Source organism: Scardinius erythrophthalmus, assembly GCF_964197995.2.
Source record: "Scardinius erythrophthalmus genome assembly, chromosome: 4".
Lineage (NCBI taxonomy): Eukaryota > Metazoa > Chordata > Actinopteri > Cypriniformes > Leuciscidae > Scardinius > Scardinius erythrophthalmus.
Window position 1 is genome coordinate 4,704,751 of NC_138224.1, and position 22,686 is coordinate 4,727,436.

At 38.6% G+C, this 22,686-nt stretch overlaps 2 protein-coding genes across 4 annotated transcripts in view; one reads left to right on the plus strand and one right to left on the minus strand.

Annotated features, from left to right (window-relative positions):
* foxp2 (forkhead box P2) overlaps positions 1 to 4,368 on the minus strand; it is a 104,370-nt gene extending 100,002 nt beyond the window's left edge. For 2 of the 3 annotated variants that reach the window (XM_081363684.1, XM_081363683.1), the window contains exon 1: positions 4,040 to 4,188. The gene's annotated coding sequence lies outside the window, so the exon portion shown is untranslated. Of the gene's footprint in view, positions 1 to 4,039 lie in introns of all 3 variants that reach the window. The other variant, XM_081363682.1, reaches the window with a different exon arrangement.
* Positions 4,369 to 7,066: 2,698 nt separating this feature from the next.
* ppp1r3aa (protein phosphatase 1, regulatory subunit 3Aa) lies at positions 7,067 to 12,204 on the plus strand. The gene is made up of 4 exons (XM_081363588.1): positions 7,067 to 7,912; positions 8,223 to 8,275; positions 8,357 to 8,433; positions 9,614 to 12,204. Exons 1-4 carry the CDS (start codon positions 7,122 to 7,124, stop codon positions 11,363 to 11,365), a joined length of 2,673 nt encoding a protein of 890 aa, XP_081219714.1. The 5' UTR covers positions 7,067 to 7,121; the 3' UTR covers positions 11,366 to 12,204.
* The last annotated feature ends 10,482 nt before the right edge of the window (positions 12,205 to 22,686 follow it).

Below are 22,686 nucleotides of genomic sequence, written 5' to 3' on the forward strand. Positions count from 1 at the left end.
ATTCAAAGTGCTATTGGTGAATTATATTAAATTGGGCTACAGTACATATGATTCTTAGATATAATTATAGTCTCTAGAGTATAATTATAAAATCTGATTATTCACAAACCTCACGAAAACTACTGTGACAGTACCATCGTGATGTATACCATGGTACTGAATAATTAAAATATTCGTGATTCACAAACAGGCGATACATGTAAAATAAATGAGAAAATAATATCAATATTAATAATAAAATCTATTCCACCTGCACAAACCCTAATAAAAAAATAAAGTACTATGCAATGATGTATCATACTTTTATATGTACTATAGCACTGAATGATTATCAGGTTTATGATGCATATATAGGCTTAAAAACTAAGATTAAAAATAAAATAACATCAATATTAATAATAAAATTGGAATATTCTGCAATAACCCTTACAATAAATGTGGTAACGTGGTAAAGTGGTGGTATAAGATGGTGATCCCATGGTATTTTGATGTATACCATTTTACTGAATGATTACTATAATCATGTTCCATACATAGTGTAAATTTGGAAGATCGATAATAAAATATCATCAATATTAATAAAATGTTAATGTTCTGCACTACTGGGTTTACATGCCACTCAAAGTTACCTTGAAGAACACCATGGTATATGTCCACAAGCCAATATTACAAGTCCAAAAACATTGTTTACCATGGTACTTTTGTGCACATAAAAGATCATTTGCTATACAAATTAAAACACAGCAATCAAGCTTTCCTTTAAAACAGTAGAGAAACATGAAGGTCAAACTCAAACACGACAGCTCAGTAACTCAACAACAACATGAAGAGAAACATAGAAAACAACAATTCGGGCCAAAGAGTCAATCTAAAAATATTCGCTCTGCCCTTGTCAAAGACAAAGGGAGCATTAATTTGCCCTGTTATTATTTAGAGAGGGCAGGAGGAACAAACCTGAGCCCGTCGTGACCCTGCCGCAGTGTTGCAACTTGTTCTAGAGCGATGCCAGCAGAAGGCAGTACCATATGCCCACAGCCTCGGGCCCGATGCTCTTTCTACAGCCTAATACGCCTGTCAGGAGATGTTACTGTCACAAATCCTCTGTTTTTCCAGAACGTGTTTCAAATAAACAGATTTTTTTTCTCTTACTAACAGAATTGTCCTCAGAGATTCCAGTTAGAAGGTCAGAGTTTGATTCTACTGTAATGACAGCATCTACACTCTGAAAAATGCTGGGTTGTTTCAGCCCATGTATAATATATATATATATATATATATATATATATATATATATATATATATATATATACATCATTTGTGGAAAAGCACTCATTTAATTAATGAAAGTAGGCTGCATTTCAACAATGATGCTGAAACTATCACACAGACTAGCATTAAGTCTACGTCCACACTTCCTCTTGTCACAGGCCACAGGCAAGTTTGGGCCGAGCGGGGCTGACCTTGCCGTTTACTACAAATGACGCCCTCTTGCATCTACAACGACTGGGGTTTAAAGTCAACCAGAGACTAAAACGCTCAGTAAATCATCGCCTTTAGCCAAAGAGACCCTGTCATGCCTTCAAATTGCACAAAAAAACGAGATGACAAAACATATCAGCACTGATATTATCAGCTATGCGTACAATTAATAATTTCAAGGGCATTTGTACTCTAAGATAAGATGCTTATGGGTGATTTTAATACCTCTCCATAAAGGTCATGTGATATCGTTGGTGTGAAAGAGCGCCGTCACAGTCAAAAGACTAGAGTTAGGGATTATATGCCATGTTTAAGGGAAGGAAAAAATGCAGTTCTCAGCTTTCAAACGGACTGTGGAAAGGTCTAGAGCGTTGCAACCTCAGATACAGATGAAACCGTTCCCTTTAGTCAATACATTAAGCATCATAAAATCCACTGTAATACACACACAAAAAAAGCATTTCTCGTGACCTCAGAGGAAGCCTGTGCTCTCAGCGTCTTAGTTTCTGAATCACACCAACCGTCATTAGGATGATGTGGATAATTATGGTGCATAAGACCTCTTAAGCATGTAATACAGTCTTTTATCAGGAGAAGTCAATCTCTGCGAGGATGACAGCTAGAAGCATATGATCACGGTAAACAAATACTTTCACGCGGCACCAAAGTGCCATTAAAGGCCAGAACTGTCAACACAAATTCCACTCTTGCGAGGGAAAGGAAAGGGGAGGGAGGGGGGAGAAAAAAAGAGTTGATCACCTCTGGTTGCCTTAACATGCATGGAGGTTGTCATGGAAACATTTCTGTGAAGTTAACATGGATACAAACAGAAGGCTTTCCGGCTTAATTGCCATTAGAGTTTTATGACCCTGTTTAGGGATGTATATTAAAAAACACATGGGGTAATACGTCGATTATCGCGGAAACGTAAAGGAAAACTAGCCTTTGACCTTCTATGGTTGTTTTTTTTTAAACCCCCTAAAAAAAACAGTTTAATATAGGAAAAGGGAGTTTTGATGGGCATTTTCTGTCAGTGGTGACTGCAGGATGCAATATGAAATAATTGAAAGAACTAGTGATTTCAAACAAAATGGTTCCACCCACATTACAGTACGTATAAAGGCGTAACCTACAAGTCAAATCGCAATGCCATCTTAACCCAGCCAAATCATTTTATTTTACTCAATGCACAATGGATGTCTTTCCTTTTAACGCAAAGCAGTGCACGCACCCACCCCAGCCGTAATCAGGCTGTGCCTACAAAAACATCAGGATAATTCCAATATCGGCCCCTTTTTCCTGTCTCAGGTCAGCCGTCCCCCTCCCTTCACACGTCGTACGTGAAACATCACGCTCCAAACACTGCTCACTGAAACAGTGCTAATTAAAATCACCTGGGAAGAACTGCGTGGGGCTAACAAAGGGCCGGGCTTCACATTACAGGAGCTGCCGAGGTGTGTGTGTGTGTGTGTGTGTTTGCTTGAAATTTTACTACTGCTATTACAGCCTTTTTGAAGCGACACAGCGTTGAGTGACGAAGCACCATGATGCACACCTGCACTTCACCTGCACAGCTGCCGGAGCGAAACAGAGGTGCTTCTGCAACCCAAAGCTCTCAGAGTTAATCACAGCCGTGATACGAGCTGTAATACTACACACCTTGTTAAAAAAAAAAAAGAAAAAAGAAAAAGAAAAAGTCCCAGATCCCTTGAACCCACTGAAACTGGCACTGGCAGTAGATGTGACTGTGTCTTAAGAGAGGAGTGCTGTCCATTAACACTCTAATACATCAGCCTTACTGTCCTGACACACTGCTCCTGTGAGCAGCTCCAAAGCTATGAAGAATTCACTCCGGATCATGGAAATGAAGCAAGCAACCACGGTAAGATTAATGTTAACCTTGATGATAATAATAATAATAATAATATAAATTATCTTCAATACTTTTAGACGATCTAAAATTTTATATCTCATGCAAAATCACAGAGCTTAAACACAGACTAAAACTAAATAATCGCAAAGACAACCTAATCAGTGTATTAAAAAAAATCATTTTTAAAAACTATAAACCCATTAAACAGTCTTAATCACTTGAAAATAATTGTACAAACAGTAAATGTAGTGATACGAGTGCAATAATAGATCATGCACATTTCTGCATATTTACATCGTATGCCTCAATGCATTACCTTTATTTTTAAACGGACAGGAATTATGCTGTTGTTATTATTATTATTTAAAAAAAAAAAAAACTAATGTACGTTTACATTTCACTCAGGTTGTTTTAAAAGTAAAACGCACAAATACAAACAGCAATAAACACAACGAAAGTTGATGAGCATTAAAATGCGATGCAATAATCTAAAAAAATGCCACAAACTGTCACTGGATGTTTATTGATTATGAGGATAGAATCACAGTACTGACTCCTCACAAACTCTCTAACAACACAAACACTTTATAAACCATCCAACAAGCACTAAACAACCCAGCTTGCAACTTCTAAGTGAAGTCAAACTCAGAAGGTCAGTGTATGAAAGCCATAAACGTGAAAACTCACCAAAAATAAGTGAATGTATCTCCTTCGCGGATGCAAAGTTTCGCGTGTTTACAAGTGAGTGGTTTAAAAAAGCGCTACAAACAAACGCACAGCACGCGCTGTTGATATTCCTCCGCTCGGAGTCTCGAGACGCTGCTGTCTTCAGTCAGTGTGCTGCTGTTATTACCGACGCAACAGTATAAAAAACGCACGAGTAACACCGACTCCTGTTTGAATGCGCTCGCATGACGCGCAACGCGAAGCGGCAGCTTGTTTTTTTGTATCTCAATTCAATGCATCGCAATGTTTCGGCCGAGTTTTTTGAGGGGGGGACTAGCTTATTAGAATGCGAGGAGGCACTTATGCGGACGTGCATGTTGTTATTTTTTTGGCGTACTGCGACCCCACGTGACACATGTCCACCTGCCGCGTAAACAATACAGTCATTAGAAGTTTGTTTTGTTTTTCGAGTCACTAATCACCAATCAGAAGAAACCAAGATCAGTTGTTTCATTTGCTAAAGAGATGAAGAGTAGGAATGTGAAGTGCTGTCATTTATTTTATTTTTATTTTCTTTACTAATTTTATTATTACTTTGTTTAGGCTATATTATTATTATTATCGTCACAAGATTAGGGTCCAATTTTTACTTTTAACAAAATATTAACTACGACTTTTGCCTCAAACTCCTAATTACTGTTTATTAATAGTTAGTAAGGTAGTTGTTACGTTTAGGTATTGGGTTTAAGGGATGTAGAACATCATGGTCATGCAGAATAAGGCATTAATATGTGCCTAATAAGTACTAATAAACAGCCAATATCCTAGTAATTGCATGATAATAAACTAGTTCATAGTGAGAATTGAACCCTAAACTAGTGTTAACATTATTATTATTATCATCATCATCATCTCAATGTGTAATCCATATTCATTTATGTTTGTGGTTAAATAAAGTTAATAAATGGTATTATTATTTATTGCACATAAATAAAAATAAGCAAACAAACAAACAAAGTCTTCAAAATTGTAATTTATGGAGGTTAAGTAGTCTATAAAATTCTGATTAATGAGCAGTGTTCAGAACAAAAGAACAGAGCATTATTGTGTTTTGTTGTTAAATGTCATTTTTATTCTATTAAACATTTTTTATATCATTGCACATGAAATTTATCAACACATGCTAAACAGTTCACACACCCCTGAACCTTGAGATGATCAACTGTAGATCGTCAGCATCTCTGTTCATTTTGATGAGATATTGGTTATATGAGAGATGAACTGCTGGTTTTCAAATCATTTTTGCTTTTGATCATTTATGTGCTCGAATTACTACAGCTTTTGAGAATGATGCACATACTGTAATGGTGAGTTCTGCATCACATGTGTACTGTGCCACTGCCTTGACATTTTCATATGAATAAAACTGGATAAAAAATAAAAGACGTTCAGATTAAAGATTGATAATATCATACATCTCTCTTTGTGAATTAATTATCTGTCTCTGCCTGAACTGAATATCTTCATTCTATATTTTGGTTGCAAACACTGGCTGTTTTTAAAAAGGGATATTAGTACATATTAGATGGCTGGTGATATTTGCATAACATCAAAATAATTTTAATCAAATGCATATTTAAATAAGGAGGCGATGCAGCAGATTTTGACCTGGTTTTATGAGAACATTTTAACACTCCAAAATCCGATAACAAATATCTGTCAGATGTCTGCAAAGGTGTTAAGGATTTTTTTGTTTTTTTTTTGTTCATTGATCAGAGAATTGTTGATGCCTTCTTTTCACCACGTGCATGCCACTTAAGAAAAAACGTTTAATCAAGAAAATGCTAATATTTCATGGCTTTTATCACAAGAAATCAAAAACATAAATGTATTTTCTATATCAAATTTAGGGGGGGGGGGGGATCATTTTGAAAAAAAAAACCTCTGGGATCCTATCACAAAACATAAGAGTTTGCCGCCACCTACTGGAATGGTTTGGAATCCACATTTGATTGTCAATGAAACGCGAGTGTGCACAGAACTTTGATTAGACACTGCCACCTAGTGGTCAATTGAGATCATGCACTAAAACACTGAATACAAATGGACTGCAGCACATTTTTTTTTTGGGAATTTACAAAACACAAGGATTTGATCATTGATTAAATAATTATACAATTAAAGTAAAAATCCCATAAATAAAATCCACCCAAAAAGTAAGCATGATTTTATGAACAATACAATAATAATTAAAGTTAATTCTGGTTCTTGAATTCTTGTACATATAGTTTACTAATCACGCACTGATTAAGTGTGACAACATGCCCCATAGCAAACCCTACTGTCACAATCTAGGGTAAGCTGTCACAATGGGAACTTGCTGCTAACTGATTTAAGAAAAATGTATTTGTTCATATATATATATATATATATATATATATATATATATATATATATATATATATATATATATATCAATATATATATATATATATATATATATATATATATTGATATATATGAATTAAATCATTAAAACTTGCCCCAACCTGACATATTATCATTATAATATCTGAATAGAATTAAATAACAGTGCGGTTTTATTGATTTCACTTGTTTATCCAACAGATATAAATAAAATATCACCATTGCACAAGTATGTTTAAATGACAGAATTCACAAAAATAAAATGTCTCAATTATGATTTTTATGAGTTGTATCTAGGTGTTTGAAACCAATATAAAAAACCCACAAGCATTTGAAACTCATAGTTACTGTAATATTGCTCCCGATGTGACAACTAGCCCCGTCCTCAAACGGAAGCATTGTGTTGTTTAGGTACAGATTCACATATATAATTCATGAGAAATTACCGAAGCTATCTCCAGGTTCAGGAGAGTTAAACAGATGACATAGACACATCAAACTGTCCCACTTTCGTCAACCAGGCTCTAGTGACCAGGAAGACAAGCATAGTTCACAGCTATTTTTAAGCCTGGCAACCACACAATGTTCAGCCAAAACCTGATGCTCTGTGCCAAGTCACGTTGTGAGCGAGTCTTTCAGGCAGTTAGTGCTGTTACCCAGTCAGCATTAGCCAGGCATGTCTGTGGAAGAGCTTGCACCCTCCATGGTCTCCCACAACATGGAGACTGACATCTGCAGGGACTGGATGATGAAAAACAAAGAGGAAATCATAAAATTAGAGAAAAGCGTAGAGCGGATATCCGATGGAAGCTCTGCAGATGAATCGGAGGAGGTGGAACCCGAGCCCCCACCGGTAGCCGTACGAAGAAAGGTGTCGTTTGCGGATGCCTTTGGTCTAGACCTGGTTTCCGTGAAGGAGTATGATAGCCGGCATATATCGAGGCCAGAGGCGGACGGTAGAGAGGGTGAGGAATACTACATCTCATGCCTCTTCACCGTCCCAGTCTCAAACCAGGACATGGAGGTGAGACTTCAGCAGCAGAAGCTGGAGCTGGAGCGCATCGAGCTTCTCCCTGGAACCACCACGATCCGGGGCATCGTCCGCGTTCTCAACCTCTGCTTCCGTAAGGCCGTCTACATCCGCGTCTCGCTGGACGGCTGGCAAAGCCACTCCGAGCTTCTGGCCGAGTACGTGCCCGGGTCTAGCGATGGAGAGACGGACTGCTTCTCTTTCCTTCTCGTGTTGACGCCTCCATTCCAGGTCGAAGGGGTTCGGATGGAGTTCTGTCTGCGCTACGAGAGCGATGTCGGAACCTTCTGGGACAACAACGGAGGGACGAACTACATCGTCTTCTGCCACCAAAGACGAAGGAGTGATCAGAGGGAAAAAGAGAAAGAGAGTGAAAGGGAGAAGTTAGTAGAGGAGAGTAACCAGAAAAGCATCAGGAGCTGCCTTAAAACAATCAGGTAGGAAACACTGTCACTAGAATCCTCACTTTTACTCACACTTACAGTCAGGATTTTTAGAACTTGGATTTGAAGTATTAAACTTTGGTGTGAGACTCACCCCGGACATGAATGATACCTAAAATCATGCAGATTACTGAAGAGTTCAAGAGACTATTTTAGTCATGTAGATGGTGAAACTATCAAAGAAAAAAACCCAGACGTATTTCTCTGGTTGTCCAATCAAGCGCAAAACTTTGTTTTGACTGGAGATGGTGTGTTTAAACATGTGGCTGGTGTGTGTAATTGAAAACCTGCCGTACATTTACAGTAAAGAGATCTACACGGAGGCGACACCAGCAGAGACGAGCGGGGAGAACTCAGGTGGATTTCTTATGTGGAAATCTGGAAATATGGTGTTTTGATTCTTCATGAGACTGAGTTTGACTTTGTTTTCTTTTCCAGGGCAAGTCACATCCAAAACAGTGGAAGAAGCAGGAATCACTCCCTGCAAATCCCTTAAGGACTGCTGCAAAACTCTGGTATGGCCAATGAGTGTCCTGTCAAGGTTTAGAGACAAAGAAGTGCATTTAGTGAAGTGAAGTGAAGTGAAGTGAAGTGATGGCGAGGGATGGTAACCCATGCAAGTTAGTTACACACATACACTGCAAACCGTGGACACACACACCCAGAGAAGTGGGCAGCTATTTACTGTGGCACCCGGGGAGTGATTGGGGGTTTGGTGCCTTGCTAAGGGGCAACTCAGTCATGGGTATTGAGGGTGCAGGAGAGCGCTGTCCATTCACTCCCCCCACAAACCTTTTCTGCCGGTATTGAGAATCGAACCTACGACCTTCGGGTTACAAGTCTGACTCTCTAACCATTAGGCCCGGAAAAGGGGCAGTTAGAAATATAATTCAACTTTGTCATTCCCCTCGTGGAACACAAACAAAAGGAAATCATTACTTTCACTGAATAAAAAAAAAGAAGAGTATCCTGTTTTTTTTTCTGCCAAAAAAACAATGGAAATATATAAAGGAGTTGGAACAATGTTTTTGGGTGAACTATCGTTTTAACTCTTTCCCACCATTGACAGAAATTTCTGGCTTTCCATGTTTTCACTGTTATACGGTAGGGGGCGCTATAACGCATCTTCTGAAAGAGTCCTGAATCTTCTGATCAAAACACAAGCAAAGAAGTGGCAGAAACAAGCAATATCATACGTAATGCAAGATCAAAACTGCCTAATGCTACTGAGCGAACTGTCGACCCAGGACGAGCTACAGGACTGTGCAAGCATCCGGTGTTGATGGACTCGATCTACTCCATCTATGTGTTGTTCGATTTTTGCTCAAAATTGTGCTTTTTTTTTAAGACTTACCCACATTCAAGCGTTGATAAGCAGAGGCTTTGCTCTTTCTTTTGATATATTGCATGGTCAGATATTCATACAACAAAATATTCTGGTGGCCATGAAACTTTTGAAAACACTGGCGTTGGCTGTCAACTTAAAAAAAAACAAAAAAAAACTTTGGGGCGGGGGGTGGGGGGTGAGGAGATAGTTAAAAAGTACAACAATTTGTGAACTACAAATTATTAGTCAGGATAAACTGAAATAAATTAACGCCATTTTGCAAAAATTAAATATCTCTCATTACAAACAAGACAAGAAGTCAGCAGAAAACCAAAACATTTTCTCCATATTGTCTCTTTTTTTGACAGGTGGATCGTCGTAGGAAACGTCAAGCTGCTCGTTTGGCACATGTGCAAGACTTCTTCGCTCAGAAAGCAATGGAAACCCAGAATAGATGTAATTCCAACACAAATGAAAGTACCACGTCCATCTCAAGGCTTAGTGTGCCAATTAGAACTGACTTGCCGGTTGTCCACAGCCGACAAGGATACGGTATGGTCACGCCACCTATACTAATGTACCACCAGATCCCTTTACTTTCTCTGAATTGGGGCAGTACAACATCATCAACAACAACAACAACAACAACAACAACCCCTCCCCATGCAAACCCTCCCCATGCCTACAGTGAAACAGGCTGGCAAGTTGAAGATCACCTAGCAAAATCGACTTCTGACATCTGGAAAGCTTTTCTTCACAGCACTGACACAACACACACTCACAGTGATATACAGGAACAAACGTGTGCTCCTACAGAGACACTTTGCCAATCAGAAGTTTTAGATTCAAGGGACAAAGTCATAATTCCACTGGAGGACCAGGGAGCTGAGAAAGACAACAGTCATGGGTCTTGTGACATGACAGCCATGGAAATTGTAAGATGTGATCCGACAGAGCAATCAAAAGGTCCTTCTAGAGATCAGGTTTTGGGTTACCAGCTAGTGAAAGAGCCAAGGCTCACTACCATACCATGTTCTGCTCTGGGATCGGAGCCAGAGAGGGTGGGAAGAGAGTTCGAGGCATCTCGTGACCACCAAGCCCCACATCATGAGCACACAAGGGGATCTTTGAGTCAAGACACGACCAAAGCAAGCCCGGGGGACGAAACTCGAACCGCACATGACACCGAGACTCAGAATTCAGAAGCCGGAGATGGAATCTCACCTGAAAAATGCACAGGCAGCTTCGACACCTCAAAGGTTAAAGAAAACACACACAGAGCGGTCAAAGACACCCTGACATTTACGGGTATCAGGGACGTGACGCTCACAAATAGACAGGCCGAGGGATCTTCTTCAAAAAGGAAAGATATAAATAAAGATGATAGTGAGGAGCAGGTGGAAATGAGAGCGTTTTATAGAGAAGTGCATGAAGTGCACAGTAGAAAAGGACGAGATCAAACAACTACGGATCACAGCACAGAAATACAGAGCGTTTCATCGTGCGCGAGCGAGGCGTTTAATGAGAGCGAATTATGCATGTCGAACAAGAATCTTAACAAAGACAATTCAGAGCTGCTGAAAATCGAAGAGAGGCGGTTTGAGGCAAACGAAGGACTTAAAATGAAGGAGCAACTGAATGAGACGACTGCTAAAGAAGGCGAGGGCGCTGAAAAACGTTCAGAAACCAAACGAGAGCTTGTAAGTGACAATTGCACAGACGGAGAAGAGAAAGAGTTTGAGTTGCTCAAGGCGACCTATCCAACAGTTAGCACTGACCCATCCAAGCTCCTCCTTCAGACAACATCTGCAAAGAAAAGTGAGCTCACTTCTCCATATGAGGACTTTCAAGAACCCCAGCGACCGAACCGAGAAGGAGAACACCTCGCGCCATTACCCAGCATGCACCTGTCCTGGGTGGACGGCAGCAGCAGGGACTTGTCATGGTGGAGGGAGTTCAGCTCCATGGGTCACATGGCCAAGGCTCTTGTGTATGCTATTCTGTTTGTGATCTTCATAACGGCGTATCTGTACGACCTGCCGACCTGGCTTGGACTATCTGTTTTCTCTGTGCTGGTTGTGCAGCCAGGGCATGAAACAGCGTCTGGATGGGGCTGTTGATGTGGACTGAGATCAGGCTTGTCAAATGATGTGTGTTTCTTAAACGAGAAGTGACATGAAGTGATGCTACGGGCCCAGCTTTGTCCTAAGTCCTTAAAAGAAGATTTAGATTTAGAAGATTTAAGCTACTTGACAAGAAACAGCACACAAGATATGAAGACGTATTTTGATTTTCATATATTGTATCTTTTATAAGTGTAAAAAAGATCTTCCACAGACAAAAAAAAACAAAACAAAACACAAACACTCATATTGTAACGGTCACCAGCTATTACATCAGACTATTGTCATTCCCTCATGAACTACATTTCCCATAACTCACTGCCCGGTCTTCATCATCCCTGATTGCATCCACCTGTATCTCATTACCTTGTCAGTCTCAGCCTATTTAGACCATGTACAGTACACTCGTTCATTCCCTGCGAAGTCTTGTTTAGTGTTAAGGCCCTTGCATTCGCATCCGAAATTTTCGCACGCTAAAAAATAAATACGACCTCACGTTATGTCAATCACGCTTGAACACTGCCTCCAAAACTTTCGTCCGTCATAAAAAAACTCAGATCAGGTTCGATTTTCAGTGTTTTTACGCATCCGTAGCAAGCATTTTGAATGGTGTTTTGACAATTCAGAGCCACCGAATCACCGAAAATTTCGGACTTAGTGTGCAAGGAACTTTACACTGCAATTCCAAGCATTCTCCCTGGTTTCATGTCTCTTGGTTTTTGGATTTCTTGCCTGTTCCGTGGATTACTCTTTTGCCCGTGTTCCCTGCCTTGTTGTGTTTGTTTGTATGGACTTTGGATTACCCTGTTCAATAAATACTGCATTTGGATCCTCAACCTTTGTGTCTCAGAGCAGTTCTTGACACATATAATGCCTCATGTATTGTTGCTTCTTCAAAGTGATCTTGTTTCAAGGATTTTAGATATTTTAGACATAAAATTACATACAATAATAATAATTACACATTAATTTGAATTGTACTAAATATTTTTGAAAAGCAATTCAAACCTACCCTAATGAAAAAAAGCATATATCAAAATGTATTTAAAATGTTTATTTCAAATCTATTAACATTTACTGCATATCGCTTGAGACTGATTTAAATATTATAATTAAACTTCATTTGGAGTACTTCTTTATTGCACAATGCACATTTTTTTTATCACATCACAGTTTTAATATCTCTATTAGGATAGTATGATCACTGTATAATATCAGTCTTTAAATGCAAGATATTTAAAGTGTACCTGAAGTATACTAGCAGTGGTTTCACTTTGCACAATCTAATTTACTTAAGTATCTTTAGTTGGACCTCAGCACTATTTCTGGACAACTTAAGTGCATTAAGTACAAAATTAGTTCAAATTTAGCATTTTTGTACACTTTTTTGTACAATTTAGTATACCAAAAGTACAATTGCAGGGTATTTATATTAAGTACATAAATATGTAAATGTATTTGTAGTATACTTAGCATAAAATAAACGTATTTCTAATACATTTTGGTATATTTATTTTTCACTAGGGTTAGCAGAGCTTATAATTGTATACAAAATGTCTACAATTTCAAGTGTCTGGATCAACAAGTTTTGAAGATCATGAGGAACATATATTTAGTCTGGTGTGTCCAAAATGTTGACTGGTACTGTACCTTTATGAAATGTTTCACTGGGGTTATACAAAGGGGTATCAAATGCGCTATGTAGCCCGTGAGGACACAGAGGGCATTTCATGTTTCTTTAGGGATGTGTGTGACAGACGTGACATTTCCTACATATCCCACAATGTCTCTGTTCCCATGAGACAGGAGATATTATGAGACAAAGGCTGGAAAAAGGACAGGGCTTCTAGACCCTCTGATCTGTGAACATGGCTATATGTAATTCATAAATACCAGTTAAAGGCATACTTTATGGACAAGTGAAAATTCCCACCATTTATACACCCTTATGTCAGAACACAAAATTAATTTCCCATGCAGTTACAGTGAATGGATACTCAATCTTTAAAACACCAGTTTACACACAAGCATGGTGTGTTGGGTCAAAAGTACGACATCATTTTTACGCCTTGTTGAACTGGATTATGGGTGTTTAGTCGGTAAGATGCATGAGTGTGAGCTGAAATGCGACACAAAACTGTGCAACTTTTTATTGAATTTCCCAATGTGTATACGTGCGAGTGTGTGTCTGCGGTCATATGATCCAGTCATTATGGCTCTGACCTTTCAGCGTCTGGCTGCTCACCTCACATTCACTGGAGCTGTTCATCTGTGCAGAAAGAGCACACATTCATAGTTTTACTGTTATACCTGCATTCACAACAATATTTACACTATGTAACCATTCTTAGAAACATTAAAATACCCAAAAGGAGGAAGCTAAAGATTTTTTATTTATTTATTTATTCACACATTAAGTGAAAAAGGTTGAAAATATTGCACTGGAATATTCATTTTATGAAAGTTTACACTACTAAAAAAATATTAGCATAACTGTCCACATTGGACCATGCTGGTAATAACTGGTCTTGTGACAGGAAGACCAGGTACATTATATTGTATTACATCTAAGGAAGTTTAAAGATAATCTAAATCTCTCAGATGTGCATTCTGTAGCTAATAATGTCATAAAAGGCACTTTTACATGCTGGTCTTCTATGCAATTTCATGTAGGCCTATTTGAATAGCATACAGTGTTTGCAGATGATCTAGGCATTCACACATGGTTGTGCTGATCTGCAGGAGAAATGCTGAAATTAAAAAGAAAGCAAATGAAAAATACTGAGGTCAAATTCAAATAAAAACACTGCCATAAAAACAACTCAATGAATAAATAATAGGCACAGAAAACAAATATTCCAGGGCACTTACAGTTACTCAAAACCAAGTACCAATTTACACCATCTGGCATTTGTGGTTTTATTATGCAGCATGTGCATATGTGCTGAGCAACTTCATGACAAACACACATAGGTTCACTGAATATTACAGCACGTCTGTCCTGTGCATTTACTTTGCGTTCAGCACAGTTTGTAATTGAAGTGACTCAGGAGGAACATGATCTCCCCAAACCCGCTGACAGATGAAAGACACAAGGGCCATGAGCTAAAATGTCACAACGATCACATGAGGGATTTTTTCGAAGGTGTGAATACTTCAGATGTTTCATGCATGCTTGCTTTGCATTTAAAGATGTGCTGCATGTTGGCACCCTTTCCTGTTTTGAACTTTTTCTTAAAGCTGATCAGTCTAAACATTTCTGGGTTTCAAAAAAACACATACAGTATACTGGCAATTTTTGCATCTACTCATATTAAAATTAAATAAAAATTTTAATTAATTGTAAAACTTTTTTTTTTTATTAATACTTCATTTTCATTTATATATTAATTTAATTTATATTCAATTTTTAATTTTAATTTAATGTAATTTATATTTTAATTCTTATTCATTTATCAGTTTTAGTTTTTTTATTGAATTTTTGTTTTGTTTTGTTTTGTTTTGTTTTGGAATGGAATTGAATGGAGCCACTAGATGGAGCCACAACAGCAATTTTACTCCTTATTTGGAACAGGAATGAAGCAGTCTGGAGGAAACGTACTGACAGATTGTGCTGGGTCAAACACTCAAACAACAATAGAAGCCAATGAAATATGTAGCTGCCATGTAGAAAATTGTAATACACACAAATATTGATTGAATATGTTTGTTTTGGGGACTGAAGGGCTAGCATTAGCTCCCAGCTAAAACAGAGCAGGCTACCAGACACACGATGGCAGCATGTACAGTACCATTGAGATCTGCCTCGCTTTCTCATACACCCACACATATAAAACACATAAAACACACAACACAGTCATCCGTCTTCTCGCATGTCCGAGCACAGAATCTGGGTTACATCCTGGGTATCCCAGGAGGCCAAGTGCTCATACATCATTATTGAAACATTCAAGCACACGAGGACAGATCACACATACCTCCAACGCTCTCTAATCTTTCTCTCTCCCCCTCTGGGTTTCGTGTGGGCTTGCCAAGTTACCTCATCATCCCTCCCTGTACACATTTAATATAGTGTTGTGTGTGTTACCTACAGAATGTAGAGCAGTGTTCTGCAAACTCTGCAGAAATTGCGTAAACTGCAGAAGCAATCAAGTTAAATGACTGTTGTCCTTTCAAGCTAAATTCACATGCAGCCTAATAATCCATTTAATAATTTGAAAAATGGTGCAATCAGACTGAAAAGCCTTCATGTGCTTTGAGCAGATCATAACTGCCCCAAAACCCCTCTAAACCAGGTAAGAACAGCAAATCATCTTAGGCTAGTTTAAGAAGGTTATGGATCCAACTAAATTGATTTAATCAAGCTAAATCTGATTGAAATATAAGGTGTTGCAGATCTTAAAACAATCTGAAAAAAAAAACAAACAAAAAACAAACAAACAAAAAAACAAACATCTTAAACCAGCCTAACTTGCTTTGCAGGTCTTAGCTGGCCTCCTAGGTTTGAGAGAGTTTTAGATCACTTTTCAGCTAATCAGACTGGGAGACCAGATGAATGACCAGCTAAGTCCATCATAAACCAGATAAGACCAGCAGCCCATCTTAGGCTGGTTTTAAGATAATTTTTTTAGCAGGACCTGATAGATCTTAAAATATATCTTAGCATCTCTAGATTATGAATTGCAGCTGGATTAAATTGACAGAGATGTTGCAGATCTTAACATAGCCTGGGGAAAACCAGCCTTAACCAATTGCTGGTCTTGGCTGTTCTTCTAGCCTGGTCATACCCATCTGTAGGCAGGTTTTAGAGAGGTTTGCAGCACTTTTCAGATTGTCAGACTGGGAAAACCAGATTGATGACCAGTTAAAACTATCATAAAACATTAAAGACCAGAAGAACATCTTAGGCTGGTTTAACATGGCATTTTCAGCCAGCTAAACGCTGCATCCATAATGTTGACTCTAAAGGTGATGATACACAGGGCAACTTTTTGAGCAATGCTGCTGGGCAATGTTGCCGTCAACGGGCAACCAGATGAGACACAGGGCCCATGAACAATCTAAATTATCCAGATAGAAATGTATTGCCCATTTTCAATGGGAAAGTGCCCAAGCAACAATCGCTCGACAAGATTGCCCAACAACATTGCTCAAAAAGTTGCCCTGTGTATCATCACCTTAAAGGTGCTTTTCCACGGCATGGCTCGGTTAGCTTTTCCACTGCAGTTTAGTACCGCTTCAAAGTGTGTGGGATTATAGACTGATCGTTATAGTTGTGCCACCTCTACTGCCGTGACATCATCGTAAATGGGACACAACAAATGCTCAACACAGGAGCAAAGGAGCATATCGATGGCATGGTGTTTTTGACTCTCGGCATGTGGATGTTTTTCACTTCAAGATGAAGACGTTTGTTTGTTCGAGTTTGATGTCTAGTGTCACAAATCCAATGACGCTGGTAGTGACGATTCTCTCTGGCTAATCAGTGATCTGCAGTGTTTACACGTCACATTTGAGTATCGGCACGGTAGTACTATTTAAGTGAGCCTTACCTATAAATGTCACTTTTTGCATGGGCATGCATTTTGTTCAGAATACACATGACCCAAATCAAAACGTACATTGTCATTATAACATAAAGTTATAAAATAATAGATTTGCAATCTGCATTAGACTTATTAGACTGATTACATATATACAAACACATTTAAATTCCTCTCATAATGTGTATTATCCATGAAGTCACTATTCTATCTGTGCTATCAGTCAGTCAACTGAAGGTTATCAATCACCTCATGTGGATCCAAAGCCATGTCTTCGAGGTCAGAGCTGGGAATGAATAGAGGACGAAAAAAGAGATTGTGAAGGAGAAGTGTTGTAGGTGTTTGGAAGTGTGCCCGTGGACCCCTAGGGGCCTCTGTGGTGCCCTGGTGGCGATGTCTCCACTGGATGAATCACAATGAGGTGTCGGCTTGTGCTACAGCTCGGGCCCTCAATGCAAGAAGACAGGTTGCTCTTGAGACAACGTCCCACAGGAAATAGGTTGCTCTCTCTCTCTCTCTCTCACACACACACACACACACACACACACACACACACACACACACACACACACACACTCACGCTTTTGTGCCGCAGTTTGTCACAGGGCCAGTTCGGACAGCCACTCGGCCTGAGCCAATCACTTCAGTTTGTTTTTGCGGTAATTAGTCATTACAACAGAGGCTATATTGATAAGTGCCAAGACAAATGAAATGCTACCATAGTGTATGAGCTGTGGAATAGCAGTTGATGCATAGGGTTCTTTTGGACATGTATCAATAATGCTGCCTTTACGTGCTATCAGAATTATTGTAAATACGAGTTTTATAGTTAACCGGCCTCTATAGTCATATTTACCACTGGAAGGCTCGGGGATAATTTTGATAGCTGAGTTTCCGAGTTGGACGGGCAGTGAACTTCAAACATGGCTGAGAGGAGAACGACTGCTGCTGTGACTGCTAGTCTTTATTCGTTTTTTCCCACAACCGTGATATCGCATCATTTCGTCTTTAAAGTAGTGCATATTTACATACTTGAATAATCATTTGAAGCATATTTGATGTTTTATAAATAGCCTGCATTTTACCCAAATTCCTGGATAGCAAGGTGAATGTTTAAATGGTTGTCAATGAATGGGACGCTAAATATCATTTTGACTTTAAAGGGATAGTTCACCCAAAAATATCATTTACTCACCCTAAAGTTGTTTCAAACCTGTATGAGTTTCTTTCTTCTGTTGAACACGAAAAGAAGATATGTTTGTAACCAGACAGTTGACGGTAACCACTGACTTCCAGAATATTTTATTTCAATGGCTACGGTCAACTGTATGGTTTACAACATTCTTTAAAATATCTTCTTTTTGTGTTCAACAGAAGACAGAAATTCATACAGGTTTGGAACAACTTGAGCGTGAGTAAATTACGAGAATTTAATAAGATTTTCTCAACAAATAAAGGCAAGAATAAACCTGGTGTCCTCCATGATTCCTGCTCTTTCTGACAACAAAGCACTTGAATGCAACAAGCTCGTAACCACAAATTCAGAAGTGGGAAGTAGGAAGTTTCCGATAGCACGAGAGGGCAGCATAGCATGTTGTTTTTTACATTTACCATGGTATTCTAAAAAGTACTTTTTTTATAAGGAAAATTATTGATCTGTGGTGCTCATACAGGCAATGCCATTTAAAATCCGACATTTCCTCAATCCCACTCCCCAACATTTCATGTAATTTCTTTTTCCGTAAGTTTCTGTCCTACCCATAATGTCCATTATTATTAGGCATTGGTAGGACAAAGTTATTTGTGATTAATAATAATAGCAATAATGTTAATAATAATTATTGTTTTTGTTAATGTAATTGTTGTTGTTATTATTATTATTATTATCAGAAATTAAATAACTAGCTTATTTCCAAGAAACAAAAATGATAAAATGGTTATATTAACATCAGACCAGATATGTTCTTAATGTAAACAGACAAATGACTTGTCACTGAAACCTTGATGCATCACGCCTGGTTCGAACATGTGAGAATGTTACCATGCAGTGTGTTTTTTTTAAGCATAAGAACTGCAAGACTGTGAAAACTAGATGATTCATCCCAACTGTTCTGAAAAGAGAGAGTTTCACTCCCCCGCTACTCTGAATGTTCTGTCTCATTCACTTTCTCTCCTTCACACACACACATACACTGTGAGATTGTGAATGTCAGATGAGTACGTCTCTGTGTGTCATGCTCTTTTATTCCCAAACTCTTTCTGTTACACGCTCACTCTCTCACTTTCTTCCTGTTCCTCAATAACAATGTTTTATTCTATATACAGTAGACTCAATGCCACATGATTACACAAGATTGGAATACATAATCAATGCGAAACTCTAACAAGGAGAACTGTAATGGTACCATGGTACAGTGATGGTATGGTACTTTGTTATATAGTATTAATTACCATAATCAAATACCAAGGTACCATGGAACACCATGTCAAAGAAAAAAAAAAAGCACATTGTAATATGGTACTTTGATGTTTGCTACAAAGAATAATACTAGGGTATTACCATAGTATACCAAAACACAGCAATGTCTTGGTACAAGGACACAGTTTATTTACTATTAATTATTATATTAAATATTTATTTAGTTAGACATTTCTTTTGTTATTTTGTAATAACACCAGAACAACAACATTATTATTATTATTATTGGACAAAAAGTAATTGGTGGTTACTAGTACCCTTACAAAAAAGTACTATGGTGATAGCATGGTACATTGTTTTCATTAAACTCTATCAAAAATAATACATTATCGTTATTTTATGGGTATGGCAAAAAATTATTGTTGGTTATTGGTACCCTTACAAAAAAATCCTATGGTGATAACATTGTTTACATGGTACTCCATGGTGCTTCAAAGAATATTACCATGGTACTATATCCACAAAACAAACAAAAAACAAACATGGTATTATCATAGCAACAATGATAAAAATGCCATGGTAATACCATAGTACCTTTTGGCACTTTTATTGTTAGTGAAAGCAGAGGAGTTCTGCAGTGATATACGGCATAGGGTCACACTTCTACACACACACACACACACACACACAAACACACACAAATCCTAACACAGCAGAAGGATCTAGACGGCAAATGGATTGAGGAAGTGTCTCCTCCGTCCACTGGATTGTGTACACGAGCCTCAGAGCTTTCAATCACCTGCTCCTGGTCCAACTAAAGCTCGGCTCCACAGCCATCGAACTGCGCTTTATTATCGCTCCCTGTCCAACACATGAGCCTCAACATGACATCCATCTCCTCCACTGCAGTGTTCACTGCCTGACAAGTGCTCAGACTAGGCGTAAACACAACCTCTGCCATCAGCTCCATTGCTGAAGGCAAAAACGATGGCACAGATGCTTGGCTCCGAGTCCAGTCTGAAATGAAGGGACCAGGGAGATGCTTGTGTGTGGAGATGAAGAGGAGGTGTGTTGGATAATGATGGCTAGTTCGTGATGGGTATATTCGGTGTGGAGTGTAGGTGGAAACACAGAACCTGGCGTGCAAATAAACTGAGGCATGTTTTGAAGAGACGTCTGGGGAGATTCTATTAAAATACCAATACCTACAGGAATAAAGAATATTTAGGTAGCATTCAGCATGGGAGTGTTGACTGCGAAAAGTCATATTTATTCAGGCTAAAAAAGCCACACATACACACGGTATAATGATGAAGTGCAGAGATGCTATGTCTGACATATTATTCTTGTGCGTTTTGTCCCCACAGCCGCCAACGACTGTCTGTTCACTCAAAGCGCCTGGCTTCCTCTTTTGATGCGCACACATCATCCGTCCCATACAGCGTAGAGAGCGTCGCCAGTGATTCACATGGGGTCACATCACAGGGTTCTGCAGCTGCATGTGTTTCCGCCACACGCAATAGAGAGATCAGACCGTGAGGGTATTTCAGTTCAACATTTAACGGTGGAATACTAAAAACTTCAGGACAACATTTCTGTTCCACCGATGACCGATGTGTAACACTGAGGTTTGTCCTGCTCTGTGCTGTCTCGTAAACAAGCGGATATTGCTGACGGTTACATCAGCAATGGTAATTAATTTTGATGACAACATTTACAACATTTCCTCTTTTCTGACTAGGCTGCCAAAACATGTCGGTTTAAATCAAGTGTAAGTCCTCCAACCAATAAATGTTGCTGGTTGATTGTCTTTATTTAGTCTCTACAGAGGTTTCCTAAGTCACTATATACATTAGCTTGCTTGATAGTGAATTTACACCAGAATTACCCTACAAAAAAGTACCGTGGTATAGTGATAGTATCACTGTGTTACTTTGATGTATACTATGGTACTGAAAATTATTTCAACAAAAAAGTACTAAGTGCCACCTTAGAACCGTCATGGTATTTTATATATATATATATATATATATATATATATATATATATATATATATATATATATATATATGTATATATATATTAGGGGTGTAACAATACCCTCATGCAGTGTTGGGGGTAACTCATTACAAGTGAGTTACGTAATCAGATTACTTTTTCAAGTAACTAGTAAAGTAATGCATTATTTTTTCAATTTGCAATAAAAGATCTAAGTTACTTTTCCAAATAAGTTACGCTAGTTACTTTTTCACATTTATTGACTGGCAGCTCTCCTGTCCCCATGTTGAGAGAAATAAAGTGAGGTGGTGGTGTGTGCGCTGTGTAAACATGATGGTTATTGTAGTTCTAGACTAAATGTGAACTTGCATTTACTCATCTCACTGCCACGAAAGCATTCAGTATTCCTCAAAATGAATAAAAACAGTAAAATGCAATCTCAGAATTTTACTCAACTTTTATTATTTAATCTCACTTTATTAATTAATGTCTTTGCTGCTGACCTTCAATGATCTAATTTAACCATACTAAGCAAAAATTACTTTAGATAAGATTTAGAAATAAGAGTGTTTAACTTCCTTCTCCTGTATATTATTGTTCTTTAAAGGGGGGGTGAAATGCTCATTTTCACTCAATCTCCTGTTAATCTTGAGTACCTATAGAGTAGTATTGCATCCTTCATATCTCCAAAAAGTCTTTAGTTTTATTATATTTATAAAAGAAAGATAGGCTGTACCGAGTCTTTCCAGAAAAAAACGAGCGGCTGGGGGCGGGCCATGTGGGCGAAGCTAAAGCTGTGCTAACGCGCCGAGCTAACAACACACAGAGACATTTGAAGCAGTTTTACTCACCGCCCGGTTCCAACGCACGACCGCGAACCTTTATCATTGTGACTGCTCGATCCTTAAGCATTAGACGATCTGCAAATCCGTCGATCTGGGCTTTGTTTATAAAACAATCATCGTCGAAATGCAGGGAACAAACAGTCTTGCACAACTCCATCCACTAGTCCCTTAACGCCGGGTTCTTTGGGAATCTGTGCAGGGTTGTCTTGCCCTGCATCTGACGTCACACAGGCCCATACTCAGAAAAAACTTTCCGAAACTTGTGACAAACCGGAAGGAGTATTTTTGGAACAAAAATACTCCATCAAACGTACAACTTAATTTTTTAAACTTTGTCCATGTTTAGCATGGGAATCCAACTCTTTAACAGTGTAAAAAACTCAGCATGCATGAAATAGCATTTCACCCCCCCTTTAATCCAGAACAGCAGCGCAGCTGAAAGGTTAGTTTGAGCGGCGCCCTCTACTGTACAAGTGTAAATATGCATTTCCTTCAGCCTGAGGCTTATTCAGT